The sequence below is a fragment of the Ursus arctos genome, unplaced genomic scaffold, assembly GCF_023065955.2.
Source record: "Ursus arctos isolate Adak ecotype North America unplaced genomic scaffold, UrsArc2.0 scaffold_14, whole genome shotgun sequence".
Lineage (NCBI taxonomy): Eukaryota > Metazoa > Chordata > Mammalia > Carnivora > Ursidae > Ursus > Ursus arctos.
In genome coordinates this window covers 18,771,788-18,795,724 of record NW_026622808.1, presented here as the reverse complement: position 1 = coordinate 18,795,724, position 23,937 = coordinate 18,771,788, and the positions used below count along the sequence as shown (strand labels likewise).

At 55.3% G+C, this 23,937-nt stretch overlaps 2 protein-coding genes across 3 annotated transcripts in view; one reads left to right on the top strand and one right to left on the bottom strand.

The window, feature by feature from the left end:
- Positions 1–3,420, top strand: part of OLFM2 (olfactomedin 2) — a 59,586-nt gene extending 56,166 nt beyond the window's left edge. For both annotated transcript variants that reach the window (XM_026481350.4, XM_057311511.1), the window contains exons 3-6: positions 191–337; positions 585–804; positions 1,147–1,253; positions 2,281–3,420. In XM_026481350.4, coding sequence (XP_026337135.1) covers positions 191–337; positions 585–804; positions 1,147–1,253; positions 2,281–2,958 — 1,152 coding nt within the window. In that variant the 3' untranslated portion in view covers positions 2,959–3,420. The remainder of the gene's footprint in view (positions 1–190; positions 338–584; positions 805–1,146; positions 1,254–2,280) is intronic.
- A 2,113-nt stretch (positions 3,421–5,533) lies between these two features.
- Positions 5,534–18,809, bottom strand: PIN1 (peptidylprolyl cis/trans isomerase, NIMA-interacting 1). Its single transcript, XM_026481346.4, has 4 exons — positions 18,720–18,809; positions 16,484–16,696; positions 8,636–8,746; positions 5,534–7,730 (listed from the first exon to the last, which is right to left on the bottom strand). The coding sequence occupies exons 1-4, from the start codon at positions 18,775–18,777 to the stop codon at positions 7,621–7,623; spliced, it is 492 nt and encodes a 163-aa protein (XP_026337131.1). The 5' UTR covers positions 18,778–18,809; the 3' UTR covers positions 5,534–7,620.
- Positions 18,810–23,937: the final 5,128 nt, after the last annotated feature.

The window sequence follows — 23,937 nt, the reverse complement described above, 5'->3', positions numbered from 1 at the left end:
AGTGCAAGCCGGGGGACCGGGGAGCGAGGTGAGAGGTGGTCGTGGCCAGACCGGGCGGGAGGTTGCCGTAAGATCAGGGGAGCACGTTGGTTGGGTGCTGTGCCTCCGGCTCCACCAGGCCTCATCTGTGGCATCTCAGGGCTTGGGGAGGGCAGGAGTCTGGCTCTCCCTAACCCTCCCAAGCTCCTAGGTCCAGAACGTCTCCCAGTCCATGGAGGTCCTTGAGTTGCGGACGTACCGTGACCTCCAGTACGTGCGCAGCATGGAGACCCTCATGCGAAGCCTGGATGCACGACTCCGGGCTGCCGATGGGTCCCTCTCAGCCAAGAGCTTCCAGGTGGGTCCTTCTGGGTCAGGTCAGAGGTCAAGGGAAGAATTGGTATTGGCGTCCGTTAGTTCTAAGAGTGGGGTCCTGTCTGGGAAGGACCAAGGGTAGGCTGGGCTCCAGGGTCTAGTTTGGACTAGATGTCAAGGGCCAGGTGTGCATCAGAGATAAGGGGTGAAGTTATGGGTCTAAGGCTGGGGTCAGGCCTGGGTCAAAGGTCAGGGGTTAGGATCAGTGAGGATTCCATCTTGGTGGGCAGGAGCTGAAGGACAGGATGTCGGAGCTGCTGCCCTTGAGCTCAGTCCTGGAGCAGTACAAGGCGGACACGCGCACCATCGTGCGCCTGCGGGAGGAGGTGAGGAATCTCTCCAGCAGCCTTGCAGCCATCCAGGAGGAGATGGGCGCCTACGGGTACGAGGACCTGCAGCAGCGGGTGATGGCCCTGGAGGCCCGGCTCCATGCCTGCGCCCAGAAGCTGGGTATGCCTTGACCCTTGACTTTGATCCCTGACCTCCACGCCCAACTCTAATACCACCAAGTGCCCAGAAGCTGGACATGGTTTTGACCTCTAACTTCCAAACTTTGACCTTTGACTTCTCTACCCAAGGCCTAAAATAGACCCCAAAACTGGAAATGGCCGTGATCCTTGACTCCCAGTCCCCTTACCCTCAACTTAACTCCATCTTGGGACCAGATTTCTGGATCCTCCCTCACCCTTGGTCCCAGCTCTTCCCAGTTTGATCATACCACATCATCCTTGCCCTGTCTCACTTGGGCTCTTCCCATCCTCCACTCTTATCTACCCTGTTCCTGCTTCCCAGGCTGTGGGAAGCTGACTGGGGTCAGTAACCCCATCACCATTCGGGCCATGGGGTCCCGCTTCGGCTCCTGGATGACCGACACAATGGCCCCCAGTGCGGATAGCCGGGTGAGTGATTGTGCCCACTCCAGGGGTCAGAGCCTGGGGGAGACAGCCTGTGGTTGTCCACAGGTGCCCAGCAATTCCACACCAATGCCTCTCTTTAGCCCGAAGTGTCCTAGGATCTCCAGGACCCTTGGCCCTCCCAACTGTCTAGTACCCACCAGGTGACCGAGGACCTTCCAGCCGTGAGAATAGCCAAGTCTGTTGACCTTGGGACTCCCAGTGGTCTCCACGGTCACGATTGCCCATCACCTCTGACCCACAGGAACCATCCACTAACTGCCCAGTGACTATCCTAGTGACTAATGTCGGTCACTAGGTGACCACTGAGTGTCACAGACTAGAGGTAGTAAATAGCCACTGTCTCACTTGATCACTGGCCTCCCAGGGACTATGGTGGTTCAATTAAGTGGTAAAGACCTTGGGTTTGGGAATCAGAATCAGACTTGGATTTGCATCCTGCTGCCACCAAATTCTTAGCTAGAGAACCTTGGGCAGGTTCCTTAATGTCTCTGAGCCTCAATTTCCTTATCTTCAAAATGATTGTGAGAGTGTTGGCATGAAAGTTTTCAAGACGCTTAGCCCAATAATCACCAGTGAGGGCGCCCCCCCTGCTGACTGACATGGCGACAGTAGGTGACGATGGCAGAGGAGATGCTGCCGGCAGGCCGGGTCATCTTGTGGCTACAGGGGTGAATTCAAGTGACCTCATCACCCCAGGCCTGTCCAGTGACCACTAACCATCCCATCTCCAATGAGCGGTGAATTCCTGGGCCCCGTGAGCCACCAGGGACCGCGATTTCCCCAGATCTTTAGGTAGCAAGTGTCTGTTTTAAGACCAATGGTGTTTCCAGATCAAGTGATCCCATTACTGGGACCATGACCGGTCACGAGTGGTCACTGGACATCCCAAGACTGATTCATGACCCCTTAGTGACTGTGGACCCCCGTGATCACGCGTGATTGCTGTGTGGCCGCGGGGGCGTTTGGGCGGCGGCGGCGGGCTCCGCAGCGACGCGCGGCTCTCCCGTAGGTCTGGTACATGGATGGCTATTACAAGGGCCGGCGCGTCCTGGAGTTCCGCACCCTGGGCGACTTCATCAAAGGCCAGAACTTTATCCAGCACCTGCTGCCGCAGCCGTGGGCAGGCACGGGCCACGTGGTGTACAACGGCTCCCTGTTCTACAACAAGTACCAGAGCAACGTGGTGGTCAAGTACCACTTCCGCTCGCGCTCCGTGCTGGTGCAGAGGAGCCTGCCGGGGGCCGGCTACAACAACACCTTCCCCTACTCCTGGGGCGGCTTCTCGGACATGGACTTCATGGTGGACGAGAGCGGGCTCTGGGCCGTGTACACCACCAACCAGAACGCGGGCAACATCGTGGTCAGCCGGCTGGACCCGCACACCCTCGAGGTCGTGCGGTCCTGGGACACCGGCTACCCCAAGCGCAGCGCCGGCGAGGCCTTCATGATCTGCGGCGTGCTCTACGTGACCAACTCGCACCTGGCCGGGGCCAAGGTCTACTTCGCCTACTTCACCAACACGTCCAGCTACGAGTACACGGACGTGCCCTTCCACAACCAGTACTCCCACATCTCCATGCTGGATTACAACCCCCGGGAGCGCGCCCTCTACACCTGGAACAACGGCCACCAGGTGCTCTACAATGTCACCCTCTTCCACGTCATCAGCACCGCGGGGGACCCCTAGCGGCTGCGGGAGCCCAGGCAGCCGCCGGGGGTGCTGGGGGGCCGGGGCCCTTCGACTCCGCCAGCCGGGGGTCCCTTTAGCTTTCTGTCTCTGTCGGCCCCTCTCTCCCCTCTCCTGTCCACTTTTTTTCTCTCCCTCCCTTTCTCCGGGCTCTCCTTCTCTGCCCCTGTATTTCTACTAGTGCATTCTCTCTGTGTCTTTTCTCTTTTGTTGGTCTCTGATTTTGATACTTCACTCTTTCCGCCTTTTTATTGATGTCCCTTTCTTTTCATGGATCTGACTCCCCAGTTCTTTCCCTGTCTGCCGCTCTCTCTCCCTCTTCCCTCCTTGCTTCCCACCCATTCCCCCAGCCCTCCCTCCAAGCCCCATCCTCCCCTTCAAGGATTTGAGTGCATGGATCGGTTTCTTTTTTTATTTACACTCTTTCTTTCCAGGTTGCTGGAATAAACGGGACCTTTGACATTTGAGGCTTTGGTTGCTCTTTGTGTCCCAGAGGGCAGAGAGGCAAGGTGGAGGCTAAGTGTGAGTCTGGAGACCCATCCCAGTGTGTATGTGGGGGGGTGTCTTTGCCCCAGGCCACAAGCTGTGTGCACCAGGGCAGGGGAGCCCAGCCTGGGGGCCAGGTGGGCAGCATGGCAGGGCGAGCTCTTTGGGAAGACAGGTGAGGAGACCCAATCCAAAGTTTTGTTTGAAAACAATTTGTTTGAAGGCAATTTGATCCAAACAACCGAGAATTCTATCACAACGATGAAAACAGGCCTCAAATGAATCCTCTCCATCATGGGTTTTTCATTCATTGATCATGCTGGTGTATCACTGAGCCATCTGGCAACTTAAAAAAAAATTTTTTTTAAACGATTTGGCAGCTTTTAAGAATTTAGGTATGAGAGAGTAGGGCACAAGATTTTTCCTTTTCTCTTTTTGCTTTGTAATTTCAAAATCATTTTAAATGAGTCACGCCTGTTCTAAGTTCACTACTAAAAAGGTAGAAACAGCCTGAAGGGGCACTGGGGTGCCTTCAGCTGAACCCCCCGCCTGGAGCCCATTCTCGGGAAGGGGCTTGGGCAGAGATGGGCCCCAACATGAAGACCAGAGCTCGTGCCTGGGAAGGACCGGCAAAGCTAGGAAGAGCTAGGAAGTACGGGCGGCAGGACGGAGAGTGAGGGAGCCGAGAAGAGGTTGGAGAAGAGGCCAATTCCTCAGGAGCCTTGGTAATATGACTAAGGTGGGGAGTGGGGCGGCACAGAAGGGGAAGAACAGATGGGGGCCTTATTTTAGTCAGATCCCTGGTGGCCAAGGTGAGGCGGACTGCAAGAGTGGGGAGAGTTGCCTCTGGGGCTGGTGGATGGGAAGAGAGGTAGTGCTGACTGCCACCCCCACGCTAGCCCCACCACATGGCCCCCACTCAATCTGGAGAGGAATATTATGTAAAGAGCCCCAGGGGCCTAGATCCCACCCCCCTGAGACCATGGAGGAAGCTAGAGCAGCTCTTCTGGGAGCTACCCTCCCCCCGCCCATCTCTAATTAATGGCCTCTCTGATTAAATCATCTCCGCTCCTTGCTGGCATCTCCGGGAACTCCGGACACAGGGGCCATACTGCAAATGAAACCAATGAATAATAAATAGGACTGCCTAATGCACTCATTTAAAACCAATTTTTAAAGAAATCTTCAAGAAAAGCAATTAATTTCCATTTAAATGAACAAGTTTGACATTGAAAAAGAACGGATTCCTGCATAAGCCCACTGAGGCACTTTGTACCTGCTTTAAAAAAAAGGCACAGAGTTGGGGGACACTTAGGACCTCTGCAGCCCAGCCCTCCTGTAGGGATTTATTTGCAGGCAAATCCCCCAGATGAGGACGGTGCGGGTGGAGAGTGGTTCACTAGTCTCTCCGACTCCCAAAGTAAGGTCGGGAACCGAGGGCTGTCGAGTTCCGTCTTTGTCCAAAACAGGCCTGGCCCTGGAGACGCGCACGGAACGCAGGCCTGGGTGTGGGTGTGGGTGTGCGTGTCACCCCTGCACGCGGGCCCTCCAGCAGATGCCCAAAGCGCCTGGCATCATAACCGGCCTCTCCCTCTCCCACACACACAGGCAGGCCCAGTGCTCCTGACGCTTTTGCGTTTGTTGCTTTTGTTCCGACCAAGGATGGGCAGGAGAAACAGCCTCCGCCCCCCCCCCCCCCCATCCCCTGTCCCCGGCCAGGATCCTTGTGCTTTATGCTGCCTTCTGCTGCCTCATAGACGTGTGGCCTGGGTACAGTGGGAAGCTTTGTAGCCCACGGGGCAGTGCCTGCGTTACCCCAAGTTGAGGTGACCCATCCCAGGCCTGCCGCGTGGCCACAGAAGCCTGACCGGGTGCACGTGGCAGAAGGTTGGAACCCCACCCCCCACCCCTGCCCCAAGGCATTTTGGGCTGGGAAATGCCAGACGAGGGGACAGGAGGGAAGACTGCACCGCTGTCACCACCCAGAAGGCCTGGGATTTACGACCCGACCTCCAGGCAGGAGGCCATGGCTGGGGATGTGGAGCAGGTGAGGGAAGCCACAGCTACTTAACCATGCATCACGCTGACGCTGAGTGGACTCGGGGGCACGTTTATTTAACAGCGACATTCTTTTGTGTTTGCGTTTAGGCCACTGCACAGCTAGACAAAGGAAGGAGGAGGTCCACGGAGGAAGGTGGTCACACCCAGTTAGGGGGACTTCCTAGTGTCACCCAGGACACACACCTGGGGATAACTAGAGTCACATGGCCACACGCATGCTTGGGGGCACGTGCGCACATGCGCACACGCATGGATGCCCGAAGTGACAGAGAATGCCACAAAGACCATTTTCCTGTCAACCCCACACGGGAAAATATACAACACCCCCAGGAGCGTCTCAGCCCCCCCCCCATCCACCCCCTTCGTTTCTGCTCCTTCCCAGAGGCTCCAGGGGTCAGGAGGCGTGTCATCGCTCCCTCGACCCTACAGAATTGTCGGTGCAAACGGGGGTGCTGCTGCCTGCCCGCTGGCCCCCACAGGGGATGGGGGATTCTGCCTGGAGGTGCAGCCAGCCCGCCGCTCCCCTCCCAGCCCGCCACAGTGGAGAGGAAGCCCATTAAACCTTCCTAATGACACACACTCTGGCAGGCAGCAAGCAGAGAGCGATTGCTCTAGAAACCAGCCAGATGGGAGCTGGCCCAGGTGACTGTTTGAGACACAGCCCTAGGGGCCTCCCTTGGGGTGGGGCTGGGCAGGGCTTCTTTTGCTCAGGTCCCCAAGCCCTGCTAGACTGCCATGCCCCCATCTGGGCAGGTTCCCATTAAATGAGGGGGGGCCGAGTGGGCTAAGCCCATAAACCCCTTGATTGAACTGGCCCCCAGCCCAGGCCCCAGCACAGGGGTAGCTGTGAGGAGGTGACAGAAAGCAGGTGGGCCACACCCACAGGCCACCTGGGAGGGGCCTCCACATGCTTGGCCATAGGCATCCCCTCTGCTCCAAGACAGCCCTTTCCCCATGGTCCAGTATAGGGCCTCCCTCCCCCAGAGGGCTGGGCAGGATCCCCCCTTTCAGAGGCACCTGGCAGTAGCCCCCCTCCCTTCCTGGCTGGTCCCTTGTTGCTAAGGTAACAGCATCTGAGAAGGAGGCAGGACCCAGGAACAACCTGCCAGAAGCATTTGTGGTAACAGGAAAGCAGGCCTCAGGATGCTGGATGTAACCTGTTCTAGTTGGGAGTGGCTTGTATCTAGAGGATACGGATGGGTGTGTGTGTGTGTGTGTGTGTGTGTGTGTGTGTGTGCGTGTGCCCGTGCACATGCACACACAGAGGGGACCCAGGGCAGGGGGGCTTCAGTCTGGCTTTCCAAGGACCCCCGGCAGATCCCCAGCTCCACCCTGACCTGCTGAATCCAGAGATGTGAGGTCAGGGCACTGCCTCTGCATTCTAGAACATTCTTAAACACCCAAGTCGAAACACCACGGACACTCACTGGTGCCCCACTTCCCTTCTCGGACCCCCTACCCCCACCCCAGGCCCAGGATGAAGGGAGGCTTCTTGGGGAGGAAATGCAGCCTGGATACTTGGACCCTAGGGATGGCGGAAGATGACTGCTCCGGACAGCTCCCCCCTCACCTCAGCAGGGAGGGAACGAGACACAGGACAGCACAGTAGTGGTTCCAAGTTTAATCAAGGGTGCGAAGGGGGCTGCACTGCCCCTCAGTGAGGGCCCCAAGGTGGTGGGCAGCATGGGCCCCATGTGGAGCATTTGCTTTTTGCAGTTGAATAGAGGAACATAGCATAACCAGAAACAAGGCCATCCTGCCCCCACCCTGGACTTGGGTGGCGGGGAGGGACACAGGGGGCAGCTCAGCTGACTAGGCCTTCTCTTGGGGACAGGTCACCCCCACCCTTTCAGTCTGCGAGCCTCCCACCCACCTGCCCTTCTGAAGTCAATTCCTAAAGGGGAGAGGAGTCTGGCAGGGACAGCCCCAGCTGGGGGCAGAGGGAGCCCCACTGGTGAAGTGCTCCCCTCCGCCATTTTGGGAACAATAAATACTGTGACGTCAGCAGGGAGGGGCACCCACTGGCCAGCTGACAGCAGGGAGCAGAGTCTGTGGGCCCAGCCACCCGTCCCGCCCCACCCGACCCCGCAGGCCGGGACTGAGCCACCCCCACCCTCACTCCGTGCGCAGGATGATGTGGATGCCGGAATCTGTGAACACGGGCCCGCTCATCTCCCCCGTCCGCAGTGCAAAGGAGGCATCTTCAAATGGCTTCTGCATCTGACCTGGGGAAATGTGAGGGGTGGCGTGTGGGGATCAACGCCCGGCCGCAGGCCAGGCCCAGGTGGGGCGGGCAGATGGGGCTCCCACCTGCGCTGGGCCCCGTGCTCATCCATCACGCGGTTTATGGCCCTGTCAGCAGGGCAGCGGGGCCATTAAGAAGGCCCCAGGAAGCCCGAGGACAGCATGAGGGATGGCAGGCAGAGCAGCTGCCGCCGCCGCGCACTTGGGAGGCACATTTCAGTGATGAACTCGTCTCCCAGGGCCCCCCGCTGCCAGCCCCTGCCGCATCATCTGTCCCGCCTGCTTCCTGGTGCGGGTGGGCAGCTGACAGCCCCTTGCTGGCTCTCCCCACACTCCTCAGCCCATCCATCCCGGCCCCTCCCTGGTGCTCTGCTGACCCCAGGATGGAGGGGGAAGGGGGGGGAAAGGAGGAGGAGGTGGTCTGATCCGCTCTGCTCCTCCCTTCCCACTGCCTGAGCCAGACAGGCCTAAACTCCTCCCCTCACCGCTGCTTTCCCACTCCTGAGGGTGGTGTTGGGAGGGGCATTCTCGGGGATGGGCCCTGGGGCTCTCAGAGGACTCAGCCTTATACCCCTCAACCAGAGGAGAGGCAAACGGCAGCAAGTACCCACTTTGCTGGATCCATGATGGGGACAACTGCCCAGAGAGACCCCCAGACCGACTCCCCACCGCAGGAGGGAAGGACACCAGGCAGAAGGCTCCGCAGCCCTGCCACCCCGCAAGCAGGGCGAGTCCCTCTGAAGCTTGCGGGACTATGCTGCCACCTGGTGGACCCTGAAGGCCTGTGCAGCCGGGGCTGTCCCTCCCAACCTCCTCCTGGCTGGGGGACCCCCACTGCTGGGACCGAGGTTCCTCTAGGGCTAGGCGGTGCCCGCTCCTCGCGCACCTCTGCTGAAGGCACCCAGGTCTCCCCTGGCCTTGGCCGAGCTGCAGTCGCTGAACTGTGAGGCCAGAGATTCAAAGTCTTCCTCTCCTGACTTGATCTTCTGGATGTAGCCTGCGGACAGACGCCACATGGGGACATGCGGTGAGACCTTGAATCAAAATCAGGGCAGGACGGGGTGGAGGGCTCCAGGTGGAGGGTGGCTCTTCCCTCGGGAGGCATGCAACCCCTGCCCTACTTTGCACACCCGCACGTGGGAACATGTGCCTCACACACGTCCGCAAATGCCGGCCCCCCAACATGCGTGCACACCCTGACCCCACGGTGGCCTCAGTGCTGGTCTCACACCCCATTCCTCCAGCCCCGCTCCCTTTGTCACTCCTACTGCTCCCCCCCAACATAACGTGAACACAGCGTGACCTCTTCCCACCCCCCAACACATACTTTGGGGGAAAAAAAATCTACCTCTGGGCCCTGTTGGGGAGGAGAGCAGAAGGCAGGGCAGACACTGAAGAGACACCGGGACCCAGAGTCCCTGCCAAGATCCCCCAGGGCGGTGATGGGAAAATTTTCTAGATGCTTCCAAGAGAAAGGCAGGAGGCTGGGGCACCAGGCCAGCTCTGCCATAGGAGTCGGCTGAATCCTCAGGCCCTGGGCCTCAGTTGTCCAATGTATCAACTTGGGAGGAAGGCCCAGGCTGCTTCCTGGGGTGTCGTGAAGAGATCACAAGGCAGCCTAGGTGGGACACGTGTCATTCCCAGGGGCTATGGCCCCAGAGGCAGCCGACACAGTTCTCTCAGCTGCCCTAAAAGGGTGTGTTGGCATCACACTGGATTCACCCTCTGTGTGGCACAAATTGTTCCCGGTTGGGTACTGATTCTCCCGGGGGTGGGGGGGAGAGGGAGGCCAGGGGCAGCATGTGGGGAGCAGAGCACGCAGGAGGGCTGTGTGTGCCTGGCGGGGAAGAGCCCCCACTCACTCTTGAGTCCAGGCAGGAGCCCTTGGGGCCAGAACCCATCCTTTCCTCCCCTAAATGCCCCCACCTGCTCCAACCAGCTGCCCGAGCACATGAATGAGCATTCCCGCCAAACCGGCGCAGCCACCGGGTGGGCTCCCAGGACACTGAGCCCCCAACCACCAGAATGGCCCCTCACCTCCAGCTGGTCCCACGTGGCTTTCCAGGCATCTACTCTTCTGGGGACATTTTGCACACCCACCCAGCCCACACTGGACGTGAGGGTCACCTGTCATACCTGCCGGTGGGCTTCTCAACATCCCGTGACACTTCCGTCCACTGCTCCTGTCTGAGCACCACAGGGACACTGCTGGCTAATCTCCCTGGTGCTCTGAGGCCCAGACACCCAGCCAGGCCATCTGCCGGATGCTGAGCTAGTGCAAACCTCACCATGACCACAATCGAAACAGCACAAGTGTGACAACACACCTATCGGCCCATCTTACTGCGCAGCGCAGCGGCTTCCAGTGTCCTGGTAGCTGATCTGCTTGGCTGCTTCTGCGCCTGGCCCCGTCACCTCTGCCTTCCCCACGTCCCCGTCACTCATCATGTCCTCCCCATCCCTTTGCCTCTGAACCATTAGTCACCTGCCCGCAGGCCACAGAGACACACAGCACAGTGCCTGGCACGCAGACCTTGACAGATGTCACTTGCTGTCACAGATCCCCGTCCATGAGGGCTGTGCATCTCAGTGATAAGGTTCCCCGTTTCTGTGTGATCTGCCCATCCCCGGGCTCCCTCGCCTGTATGTGTCCGTCTGGTCTGGTCGTCAGTGTGATACGCTGCCTGGTGAGAAAGGCTCGCCGACGCCACACAAGCCCCGCCCTCCGCGGGCAGCGATGGTGTCCCCCTGTAACGCCCTGGTGTGGCTGCACATGCCCCTGGGGCTGCCGGGTGGCCCCCCTATGCCAGCTGCATCCACCCGTGATCCACCCTGAAGCAGACATCATGAAGGCCCCACTCCTTTTCCGCTCCCTGGACTTCTGGTCATCTCTCCGCCTCACCTGGGCAGCCTCGAGATTCTTCCTCGTCTCCCTTCTGTCTGGACCTCGATCCAGGGGCCGCGGGATCCTGAACACACAGGGCTCCCCGCGGTACCTGTCCGCGCATGCCCAGCACCTGCGGCGCTAGGCCCTGCCCCGAGCCCCGTACAAGCACCACCTGGCCGCAGCCTCCAGGAGCTGGGGCCACGAGTCTGCAGAGATCCCCGAGACTAGATGGCCTGGCCAAGGCACACAGACAGAGATCAGCCTAAAACTCAAATAAAAGCCAAGCTTTTGCCCGCCATTGTTCACAGCACCCAAATCTTCCTCTGACCAGCCAACTCTCAGAAAATACTCTGCTTGGATAGGAGCCTCAAGTGATTAAAAAAGTAAAACCACTCCTTTCTGATCTCTCCTTTCTAGAAGCTGATTTGCAGCAATCGGGCCACAAGCCAAGATGCAAGGGGACCCTCAGACCCCTGTGCATCCCCCCGGCTCAGTATTATTCCTTCCCTAGGAGGTCTCTCCCAGTCCTGCTCTGCCCCCACCACCTTGAGGCCTCTGCTTAATGGTCTCTTCCCACAGGAAGCTCGCTTGTTGTCCTTTGGCCTCCCCCAGGAGCCCTTCCTAAGACCCCCCCACTGTGTGAGTGCCTCCCTGCATTTGCCAGTGTCCTGTCTGTGTGTCTGCCACCCGCCTCGGACTGGGAGGGCAGGACCGGCTGGCCTTGCTCACTGCTGTTTCCCCGAACCCAGCTCTGTGCACAGAACAGGTGCTCGCTAATGCTGAAGGAATTCATGAATAAATGAGACAGAAACAGGCCACGGGGAAGGAGGGACAGGGATCCACCCTCCGCTCTTTAGGTCGGAAAGGTGGAACCTCATGTCTTTTCTCTGTGCACCTCAGATCAAAAGGTTCAAGAGGGGGAGAAAAGGAAGCACCTACCAGACGCCCCCTGCCGCCCTCCCGGCAATGCCCTGGCCTGGCCTGCCTGCCTCAACACCCCTCACCAAGACGGCACCCATCCAACGGGGCTCGACCCAGGGGCGGCCTCTCAAGGAGCTCCGAGTCTGAAGCAGGGAACTCCCACCTGCTTCGGGGAGTTCAGGAGCCCCTGAAACTAGCTGCTTGACAGAAGGGCACCTGTTGCTGTGGGTAGATCACAGGCTGGCCTGCTCAGTGCATCTCTGAGGCCGAGGAGGCCAAATTCTGGACCCCCTGCTGTCGCATTCAGACCTCAGCTCTATCCCTCCTGAGCTTGGTGACCCTGGTGGCTGACCGCCTCTTGGAGCCTTACTTGCCTGGCCTGTAAAATGGGCTAATGATAGCAGCTCCCACCTTGGAGGGCTAACAGGAGGGGTAGTTCCTGCTGGCCCAGTGCCTGGTACAGAGCAAGCTTCTGATGGTTACTAGCTGTCTGTCCGTATGTTGGGGACTGAATTGTATCCCCTCAAATTCATTAGTTGAAGCCTCAATCCCCAATGTGACTATATTTAGAGATGGGTCTTCATGCAAGTGGTCAGGGTTAAATGAGGTCATAAGGGAGGCCCCCAATCCCATAGGATTAGTGTCCTTACAAGAAGAGACGCTAGAGAGCTCCATGTCTCATCCCCCATGTGCACACGCCCAGGAAAGGCTGCGGGAGCACAGTGCGAGAAGAGAGCAGTCTACAAGCCAGGAAGACAGTCTTCACCAGAAACTGAATTGGTCAGAACCTTCATCTCAGACTTCCAGCCCCAGAACTGTGGGAAATAAATACCCAGCCTGTGGTATTCCGTTAGAGCACCCTGAGTTAATACACCGCATTTAGGGGAAAGTGAGTGAACAAATGGGGTGGTCTCTGACTCTTTGGTTTTTTTTTAGAGGAGGGGAGGGGCAGAGAGAGAGGGAGAGAGAATCCTAAGCAGGCTCCATGCCCAGCACAGAGCCCAACGTGGGTCTCGATCTCACGCCCCTGAGATCGTGACCTGGGCCAAAATCAAGAGTTGGATGCTTAGCCGACTGAGCCACCCAGGCGCCCCTAAAAAGGTTTAGAGACAAACTAGGGAAGGGGCCTGGACAGAGAAAAAGGTGACAGGATTAGATCTGCCATCCCAGAAGACCCAAGATCCAGCGGGAGGGGCCCAGAGAGACCAGAGAGCCAGCCTGAAGCCAGCAGGCTGGAAGGGACTCACCGAGCTTGGTTGGGGACACTAGGCCAAAGGTGCTCACTGACCCTCAGACCCTGGGTACGAGTATGTTTGAGGGGACTGCTGCTCACACCAGGGCCTCCCTGGGACCCTCAGGCCCTGGGCATGTGGGGCTGGAGGGATGGGGAGCAGGCGGAGAGGGCTTCTCCAGAGCCTGGCCTCCTTAGACAAGGACACGGGCAATGACAGGCAGCTGGTCCTCAGATCCCTGACAGGGCCTGGCCACAGCCCAGCAGCTGCAGAGGAAAAGGAGCCTCCCCCAAAACGCGGACACACTGGTTCTTGCTGCAGGCAGCCCGTCCCCTCGGGGCAGTGGGGAGCACTAGACCTCAGCGGGTACCGATGAGATCCGAGCCCCGATCCTGATCTGATCACCTGGAACAAGCCCAGGACAGAGGGAACATCCTCTTTCACAGAAGAGAAAACCAGGCCTGGACGCCCCAAGCTTGCTGACAGGGCACACGAGTGTCTGGTTACGAAGCACACCACGGCCCAGGCTGTCTCACTGTGCTCTCCTGATGACCCCCGAGGGGGGCCGTCCCAGCCCCATCTCAAGACACTGAGTAAATAGGCCAAGGTCACTGCAGGGTCTACATGTGGGACCCACCAGGCTCCCGAATCCCATCTGAGTCCCACCAGGCTGCCCAGAGCTCTTTCAGGGAAGCAGCAGATGCTCTGTCCAGACTTTGGACCCCAACCACACACGTCTGCATGACCGGGGTCCCTTGTAGACAGCAAGCGCCTGGCACTGAGCCCACTGCTCTACGGAGCAGCCCGCCCCTGGCTGGCCCCTGGATCTCATGGCCGTCCTGCCCCCGTTCCAGCTGATGCAGCCAAGGCCACACGGCTGGCACCAGACTCCATCTGTGTGTGACTCCAGGGTGAGCCACACTGGTTCTGACCTCACCCCACCCCGCCCAGCTAACCCGTTACCCAGTCCTGATTCTGCCTCCAGACCTCTCCAGAATCTGCTCCTTCTCCCCTCCCTGACCCATCAGGTCGCACTGCCTGTAACGACAGGTCCTCCCCTGGCTTCCCCCAGGCCATCTGTGCAGGTTTGTGCGTCCAGCCCCTGCTAACACGCCTGAGTCTGCACCGACTTAGGGTTAGGCCCCAGGGCCCGGCTGCTTCCTGGGAGCACTTCCTCGATCCCCATTCTCCAAGACCTAAGCTGACCTCAGCACCCCCAGGCTCCCACCACAGCATCGGCCCATCAGGCGCATGCTTGTCCATCCTGGACACCGGGAAGCACCCTCACCCCTCCCAGGCAGTCCCCATGGCCTGACAGCCTACCTTCCCAGCCATGCTCAGATCTCCCCACGCCCTCCTGCCTCAGCCTCCTGCCATCTCTTGCCAAGGTTGTCCCAAAGATCTCTGTCTCTGGTCTGGCTTCTCTGCTGAATCTAGACCCTCTCCCAGTTGGCCCCCCAATGGCTCTCCCGTGGGCCCCTCAGACTTAATGAGTCCCTCCCCAGACTGCCCCTCTTCCCAAGTCCCCTCCACCAGTCGTGGCACCTCCTGACACTCAATCTCCAAATGCCTGTTCTCTTGCCCACTCTGGTGGGTCCAGAAGCCTCAGAACAGGGACCACTTGAGCTGGGAAGACCCAAGTCACCTCGTGATTCTCTGGGCTTTCCCCACCTACTTCCTCCTCTTCCCCTGGGGCAGCCAGACCCCTCTCACTGCTCACTGCTCGACCCAAACAGCCTGGGCTCTGAGCCCTCCCGCTTCCCTGGCCCTTCACACTCCAGCCACACAGCTCTTTCCTGAAAGTAAAGCAAAGCAGGGCCGTCCCCCCATCATACGTGGCCATGTTTCCGGCTGTCTCCAGAAAGGACCCAAACCCTTCACCTCACTCAGGGCCCCCCTCAACCTTGCTGGGACGTGCCCTTGGAGGGTCTCATCCCCCTCGGTTGCCTGCACGGCGTTCCCCAGCGTCCTGGCTACGGTCTTGCCCCAGGCCTTTACCTCTGCCACTTCCTCTGCTAGGAATCCTTCTCGCTTCCCGCTGGTTCCTGAAACAAGGCCATGAGCACTGACTGTAGGCCAGGCTGTGTGCTGAGTGGTGGGACTATGGTGGGAAGAGAGCCAGTCCCCGTCCTCACGAAGCTCAGGAGGCGAGCTCTTTAATCTGCCTTCCAGATTCTGTGCATGAATTCTGCTTCTCTCTGTAACGCTGAGGTGTGAGGCTCGCAGAAGCCCGACATCGCACCGTGTGTGTGTGTGTGTGTGTGTGTGTGTAAGTAATGCCCCGGAGGCCAAATACTGGACCAGGTGAGGTGACAGTAAAACAGCCAACACTGACCGAGTGCACTTTGCCAGGCCTGTGCTCATAACAACACTCATCACGCCCGCTAGCAATTAGAGAACATTTACTAGACCCCAGAACTGTTATTCGTGCTGTACCGTATCGGCTCACAGTCTTCACAACTATCCCACGAGGCGTAAGTTCTATTATAGAAATACTAACTTTACAAGTGAAAAGACGGGTTCAGGGATGTTTAGAAAGGGCAGGGCAGAGCCAGATGGGCACTCGGGCCGGCTGGGTCTGGGGGAGGCACTGGGTCATATGGGGGTAAGAGCAGCCCAGGACGGGTCTGGGGTCTGTGGTGGCAGAGCCTGAGTGAGGACACCACACGTGAGATCCAGACCATCACTGTCTAACAGAGCTTCCTGTAAGGATGGAAGTGTTTTAGGTCTGAGCTAAGAGGGCAGCCGCTGGCCACATGTGGCTACTGAGCACTTGAAGTGCGGCCAGTGTGAGGAACCAATTTTTAATATGACTTAGTTTTAATTAATGTAAATGGAAACAGCCATGTGTGGGTAGTGGCTGCCAGGCTAGGCAGCTCTACACCAGGGTTCTGCAACTGACGGCCGTAATGGGCGAAATGCTGCTGTTTTCATCAAGTGATATTGACACACGCAACCCACTTGTGTATGTATTATCTCAGGCTGCCGTCAGTTACAAAGCAGAGTTGTGCAGCCTGCAAAACCTAAAATATTTACCATCTGGCCTTGAAAGAAAAAGTTCGTGTACTCACCACTGCTCTAGAGTGTGGAGGAAACACAGAACGGACAGGAAGAGCCTCCTTTCTCAGGGCAGAAGTAAGTCACTGACTCTGCTAGCAAGTTCTCTGTTGTGACCTTTCCAACCTCCCTCCTGACCCACCCACCTATGTGCCCCAGAACGCTGTCTGATGTCATTACCACCACCAACGGCTCCCACTGACTGAGGGCCCACCGGTCACCAAACACTCTCACCTCACTGAACTGGCCTAATGGGCTTCAGGGGCAGGTGTGGGACAACACCCATTTCACAGAGGTGAAAACTGAGTCTCAAGGAGGTTATCCAAGTCCCCCAAGGTCCTGGAGCTTACGGGGCATAGCTACCATCGGAACCCAGGTCTGCCAGCCCCCAAGGCTGGGTCCTCCCCTCCTAACCTGGCTCACCCTCGAATGCCAGACGGAAAGAAAAAGAAGAGGCAGCTGTGTGGTCCAGGCTCGTGTCATGTTCAGGCACTTCTGTGTCAGCCAACACTGACAGCTGAGTTGGCTGGGGTGAAGGGTTTGGTGTGATTTCTACAAGGCTGGCTCTGGCTCCCAAGGAGAGGACACCCCTCCACACACATACATTCCCCCCTAAGCTGTTTCCAGCCCTGCTCACCATTAATCAGCTCCAGGGCCTCCTCCTTGGTCCTGGTGATCTTCTCCTGCCGCCAGGACGAGGGCCGCCGTGACTGGCTGTGCTTGACGAGCAGGTGTGAGCAGCGGACCCTGGTGGGCTCCCCCTGTCCATTTTTGCTGCCACTGCTGCTGTTGCCACTCGGCCGCTCCCACTGGCTGGCGTTAGTGATGTGATTGAAGTAGTATACCCGGCCTGGAGGAGGGGTAGGCAGGGATTCAGCTGGGACCTGCTCAAAGGATACCACCCTGAGGCCAAAATTAGGCACTGGCCAATGGGATGCCTTCGCTCAACAAATCCACTGTGTCCACCCCGCGCTACAGGCCCTTAGGGAGCTAACATTCTAGGTGTTGGAACAGACAGGCACAAGACAAGCAAACAAGACAATGAAATAACTTTAGTTATGGGTGACTTCAAAGAGGAAAATAACCCAGAGTGACAGGAGAGAGGAAGCCGGGGTGGGGGGGGGGAGGGAGTGGCTCGGAGCATGTACTCAGTGGCCAGGCTGCCTGTTTAAATCTGGCTCTGTCACCTCTGTCATTCACTGTGTGAGCTACCCTCTCTGGGCCTCGATTTTGTCACCTGTAAAATGCAGATTAACGATAGTCCCTTCCTCTAGGGTTGTTCTAAGCAATGAGTGAGCTCATAGCTCTTAACCACACTTAGGGTAGTGCCTAGGGCACACTAGGAGTGTGACAGTGATCATCTCCATTTTATGGAGACGACAGAAATGAGGCCTCACCTTCCAGATCTTTGGTAATGTTTCCTGAGTGTACACTCTGCTCCAGGCACAAATGGATGGAGGCAGGAATCATACCCAGGTTGTCAAACACAAAAGCTCTGTTCTTAACCCGCACCCAGTGCACATTGCTGCACAACTAGGGACCAGCACTCCTGGGGGGCCAGACGTCACCCAGGGCCTGAGGAGAAGGAGTGAAGGCAGCAAGCGAGAAGACTGAAGTAGGACCCAGGAGAGCCCAGGCATGATTCCAGGGGCTGAGATTTTGCCTGGGTTGCATGGACGACTTGCACCCAGCACCACGAAGAGCTGATGTCACCCCTGAGGAAAACCATCAGGGTGGAATCAAGCAGAAATGGCAAGAGAAGGGGCCCAGAACTGGGCAGAGCATCAGATTCATGCTGCAGGGCTGGAGCAGGCTGGGTGAGAGCTGAGCCAGTGACTGACTCTAAAACCTTAGCAATGGCCTCTGTCTCCCTGAACCTTGGCTTTCTCATCTGAAAAGTGGGGGTGAAGTGAGAGAATTAAGGACATAACTTCACAGGGTTAATGTGGAGAACAGTGATGATATATGGGAAATGCTCATCAGAGGCCTGGCATTCAATTAACAGAAATCATTGTGACTCTGATTTTTATGGGTTATGGAGGCAGTGCGGTGAGGTGCTGGGCCCTCCTCACTCACTAGTCTTTACTGACAAGGGCAGGGGGCTCTGCAGTCAGACTTCTAATCCAGACCCCACCCCCTGGAATGAATGACCTTGGGTGAGTTCCTTAACTTTTCTGACCTCACTTTCCTCACCTGCAAAATAGGGGTAGTAACTACCTACCTCCCAGAGTTGTGGTCATTCAGAGAGAGAACACAAAACACACTTGGCACAATGCTGAGCGGTGAGAAGAACGTGCCCTATTACTGATATTATAACTGTGGATAAGCCTTAAATCGGACTCCCAGCACAGGGTCCATCCTCAGGCAGAACACCACCGGGCGGACTCAGCATTAGATGGGGTGGGGATGGCGGGCGGGTTAGCAGGAGTAGGTTGTGCACCCGAGGCCGGGCAACACCCTGGGGCCACGCCCTGAGCATGGGGTTGGGGTGTCCTTCCCGGGGGTGCCCCCTGGGCCCAGCGGAGTGCAGAGACGTTCCCCGGGGACGTCAGGTGCATCAGGCCAACATGTATCAGCCGGATCGGCAGGGCCAAGGCCATCACCCGAGGGAGTGCAGCGGGATCACCGGCCCTTCACCCCCCGGGCAGCGCGCTGGGTCTCTCCGGTCCCGCCCCTTGCCTCAGTTTCCTCCGGCATCCCCGCTCCTGAGGTTCGCAGCCCCCACGGGGTGGGCCCGGGCCGTTACCCTGGGAAGACGCGGAGGAGCCAAGACCCCACGGGAATCGGGCGGCGGCGCCGCGTCCGAGGGGCGAGCTCGAGCCCCGCTTCCGCGGGCCCGCGCGGCCCCGCCCCAGCCCCGACCCCCGCGGCACCTGAGCTGCGGCTCATGCGCTTCTCCCAGCCGGGCGGCAGCTTCTCTTCGTCCGCCATCTTCCCTCCTGCCGCAGCGCCCGCTCCGCCTCCACCGCACCGCCTATGCGGCCCGCGCCCGCCCACCGCCGCCGCTGATTGGCTCGGTACGCCTGGCCCCGGGGCCTGGCGACGATGCTCATTGGGCACCCTAACAGCCCTGAGAGGCTTTCAGGCTTTCTATTGGGTAACAGCGAAACTGGGCGGATCCTCTCAGCATTTTCGCCGGGTCCCGCCCCCGTACGGCCTCACCCGGATCCCGCCCCCTTCCTCACTCGGCCCCTAACTGGTGCGGAAGGTACTGGAGCCCGTCCTTCTCGACACCCTTTGGCGAGCTCCAAAGAAGTCCGGACCCCTCCTTTGCGTCCTTCGTCGCAGGCCCCATTCGATTGGCTACTGTGGCAATAATTCCCGCCTTCTAAACCGTTCCCAGAGGCCCGCACCTCCCCCCATGCGGAAGTGTCTGGGTGGTTTGGAGGTGATGGCAGCCCACGAGGTAAGTGAAAGAGGCGGTGCTGCCTTAGCCGTTGCCGTAGCAACGTAGTTGCCTTGGTGATGAGCAGCGAAGAACCCAGAAGCCTAAATTTGGCTCTTCCATCTTCCCTCTTCCCACCTGTTTCCTCCAGATGTCCAAAGCTATTCCCCCCCTTTTATTTTCTTTTGCAAGACAAACCCTTCCCTATGCCACTGACCCAAACATCTTCTACTTCTTTGGAACCTACTTTACTTAACTTATTCCCTCTCAGTCTGGCTCCTGCCTCTGTCCTGGGTGACTGGTGGGTGTTGGCGTGCCACTTAGCTGGGGACACAGGAGGACGCGCCGGTAGGAGGATGATGAGCTCAGTTTGAATCGATTTAAAATTGAGTGTGCGGCACCTGTGGGACACTGAGGAGGTGCCTGGGGACAGGCTGGAGATAGATATGAGAGGCAAAGACACCAACAGGATAGAGTTCAATGATAGTTCATCTATAACTAGACCCTTATGTGACCATTAAAAAGAATGAGGCACAGTCATATGAAACACAGGGCAATATGCCTACAAGAAATCTGAGACAGGATGTAGCAGGCTAAGAGCATTCTGGAGCCAGATCACTGGGTTCAAAGCCTGGCCCTCCACTTGCTATGAACTTGAACAAATTACTTAATCTCTGTGCTTCAGCTTCTCCCTCTGCAAATGAGGGTAAGAAATGGTATATATCTCATACATACCTTTGATCCAAAGATTAAATTAGTTAATCTGTAGAATGCTCTCAAAAGTGTCTGGCCCATAGCAAGAATATGTGTTTGATGGATGAAAAGAAAAGCTAGTGTCAGTACAACATAGCAACTATAGTATATATGGAAGCAAAGCAAAACAAAACAAAAAATCAACAAAAATCAATGGAAAAGAATTAGATCACTTATAGAAAGATACCAAAGCATTAAAAAAGCATAAAAAGGAAACCGCTGAACAGTATGAGTAGTAAAATATGTGTGGTTATCTCAACTGTGTAAAAACTATATAACAAAATTTCTGGATTCATTCAAATACATTAATAACTACCACTGGTAATTCAGGTGAAGGAGAAGTTGAGGAACATAAGTTTCAATATAACATTTTGATTTTTTTTGGCACATACAATAATAATAATAATCATAACCATAATCTTTTTTAAAGAAGATTTTATTTATTTGAGAGAGAGAAAGAGAGAGTGCGCACGAGCAGGGGGAAGGGGCAGAGGGAGAGTGAGAGTGAGAAGCAGACTCCCTGCGGAGCAGGGAGCCAGATGTGGGACTCCATCCCAGGACTCTGGGATAATGACCTGAGCTGAAGGGACGTTTAACTGACTGAGCCAGCCAGGTGCCCCACAATTTTTTTTTTAAAGATGATTTTCAACTTAGCACAGAGTTGCAAAAATAGTGTAGATTCTTCACATACCCTTTACCTAGCCATCCCTTATATTAACATCTTACATAACAGAATGGAGGTGGGGCTCCTGGCTGGCTCAGTTGGTGGAGCATGTGACTCTTAATCTTGGGGTTTTGAGTTCGTACCCCACATCCTGTGTAGAGAATGCTTAAAAATAAAGTCTTAAATAATAGAACAGAGGGGTACCTGGGTGGCTCAGCTGTTAAGCATCTGCCTTCGGCTCGGGTCATGATCCCAGCGTCCTGGGATCGAGCCCCGCATCAGGCTCCCCGCTTGGCAGGAAGCCTGCTTTTCCCTCCTACACTCCCCTTGCTTGTGTTCCCTCTCACTGTCTCTGTCAAATAAATAAATAAAACCTCAAAAAAAAAAAAAAAGTAATAGCACAGAGATCAACAGGGGTCATTTTTGTTCCCCTGGAGACATTTGGCAATGCCTTAAGACACTTTTGGGTGTCACAAATGGTGGGGAGGGAGATGCTACTGGCGTTTAGTGGGTAGAGGCCAGGGATGTTGTTGAACATCCTACAATGCGCAGCAATCACAACAAAGAATTATCCAGCCCCGGGGCGCCTGGGTGGCACAGTCGTTAAGCGTCTGCCTTTGGCTCAGGGCGTGATCCCGGCGTTATGGGATCGAGCCCCGCATCAGGCTCCTCCGCTGGGAGCCTGCTTCTTCCTCTCCCACTCCCCCTGCTTGTGTTCCCTCTCTCGCTGGCCGTCTCTCTCTGTTAAATAAATAAATAAATAAATAAATAAATAAATAAATAAATAAATCTTAAAAAAAAAAAAAAAAAAAATTATCCAGCCCCAATGTCAACAGCGCTAAAGCTGAGAAACCCTGCCATAGAATAATTATCAAACACTTCTAAATACTATTGGAAGTCAACATTAGTACAATATTATTAATTAGACTTTAGACTTTCAAAAAGAATTTCCCATTTTCCCACTAACATTCTTTTCATGTTCCAGGACACACATTGTCATTCTTAGTTTCCTCCAGTACATGACATCTTTTAGGTCTTTTCTTGTCTTTCATGACCTTTGATACTTACAGAAAGCAGAATGTCCCTCATTCTGATGTGTTTGTCATGATAGGGTTTGTCTGATATTCTCATGATTTGATTGAGGTTACATGTTATTGGGAAGGATATCACAGAGACAATGTGCCCTTCTCAGTGCATCATACCAGGTGATCAATGATGTGGCAATGTTTTACTTGTATTAAGGCATCTTTTACTGCATAGCAAATTACCCCACAAATTTAGTGGGTTAACATTTACTATTTCAGTTTCTACAGGTCAGGAATCCAGAAACAGTTTGTTTAGCTGGTGTCAGCGGGAATGGCTATGATCTCACCTGAAGGCTTAACTGAAGCAGGATCTACTGCCAAGCTCCTTCATGTGGTTGCTTGCAGGATTTAGTCGCTAAGGGGATCAGGGACTGAGGAACAGAGTTCCTCACTAGCTTTGGCTAGCGGCCTCTCCATGAGGCAGCTGGCTTTCATCAATGAGCAAGTGAGAAAGCAAGACAGCAAGACAGAAGGCACAGTCTCTTTGCAACTTAATCTCAGAAGTGATATCCCATCACTTTTGTCATGTTCTATTTGTTAGAAGCTAGGTCTGGTCTATGCTGAAGAGGAAGGGATTACACAAGGATATGAATTCCAGGACAAGAGGATCATTAGAGACCAGCTTAGAGTCTGTCTCCCACACTTGTGATGTTATTAACTCTGATCACTTGGTTAAGTCAGTATCTAAACTTACTATTTTTCTCTTTGTAACAAACTTACGATTTTCCTCTTCCTCTTTATAAACTTAATATTTTCCTCTTTTTGGGAGATACTTTGAGACTGCAAATATCTTACTTCTGCTTAAACTTTGCCCACCAATTTTGGCATCCATCAGTATTTCTTTGTCTACAGCAATTATTACTATGGTGATGCAATGATATCTTATTTCCCTCTTTCCTTCTACATTTAACTGCAATCCTTTTGTAATAAAGAATTGTCCCTTCTCCCCCATTTATTTATATATCCAATTATTTATTGATACGAGCATGGGCTCAAAGATATTTATTTTACTTTTTGATCATAGTCCAATACTATTATTATTTGGTGGTTTGGGTTGTTCCAAATTTGGCCACTGGGAGCCCTTTCACAGGTTGGCTTCTGTGCCCTTTTTTAAAAAAATTAATTAATTAATTAATTGGACAGAGAGAGACACAGTGAGAGAGGGAACACCAGCAGGGGAAGTGGGAGAGGGAGAAGCAGGAAGCCTGATGCGGGGCTCAATCCCAGGACCCTGGGATCATGACCTGAGCCGAAGGCAGACGCTTAACGACTGAGCCACCCAGGCACCCCTTCTGTGCCCTTTCTACATGCTCTCATCCTTTCTCTTTGAGCACTTCCTACTTCGTGGCACCACAAGATATTCCAGGCTCAGCTTGTATATCCTCTGTCCTAGTTCTGGAACTAATCATTTTTTTAAAAATATTTTATTTATTTATTTGACACAGAGAGACTGCCAGTGAGAGAGGGAACACAGCAGGGGAGTGGGAGAGGAAGAAGCAGGCTCCCAGCAGAGGAGCCTGCTGTGGGGCTCGATCCCATAACGCCGGGATCACGCCCTGAGCCGAAGGCAGACGCTTAACGACTGCGCCACCCAGGCGCCCCTGGAACTAATCATTTCTATAAGGCTTGGTTCCTTTCACTGGGGAATGGTATTTAGAAACCAAGATCTAGGTGCAGGGTATGCCCATTGCTACTGAGGTGTCACTGCTTCTGGTCCAAGTGGATAAAGAAGGAAATATAAGCATACATATCTGCATTTTTACATAGTAAACTAAAAACATGAGTCCATAGTGATGCCTCCAGTTCTAATCCAGTCTCACAGGGTTTATTCTAGCTACCTCATTTCATCCCACATTGTTTTATTTGTAACTTCTTCCTCTAGCAGTGAGAAATCTGGCTCTTGCTATCTACAACATCTACCCATTCATTCAACTGTGTGTGTGTGTGTGTATGATTATATATGTACAAAAGTAGTTCCAGAATTGCTCAATCATAATGCTGTGAGGAATACATTTAACTAGAGCACAGGGTTTGTGTATAATTCTTTTTTGTCTTGAGCCTTACAGTATCTAAAATAGTTTTTCCAAAGTTACTTAGGTTAGCTCCTTTCTTCCCAACCCCTTTTTGGTGTGGTCATGTGATTCACTTGTAATACAGGCAGATTCATTTGACAGCCCGCCTTCCATCTTTCTTCCTACGTCCTG

Bases quoted from the DNA above. Each gene is read 5' to 3' on its own strand.
- PIN1 (XM_026481346.4), bottom strand. From the start codon at position 18,777: ATGGCGGACGAAGAGAAGCTGCCGCCCGGCTGGGAGAAGCGCATGAGC. The intron at 16,697-18,719 runs GTGCCGCGGGGG...CCCCTCCTCCAG, and splicing joins GCGCATGAGCCGCAGCTCAG to GCCGGGTATACTACTTCAAT. The intron at 7,731-8,635 runs GTGCGCGAGGAG...ACATTTCCCCAG, and splicing joins CCTGGGTGCCTTCAGCAGAG to GTCAGATGCAGAAGCCATTT.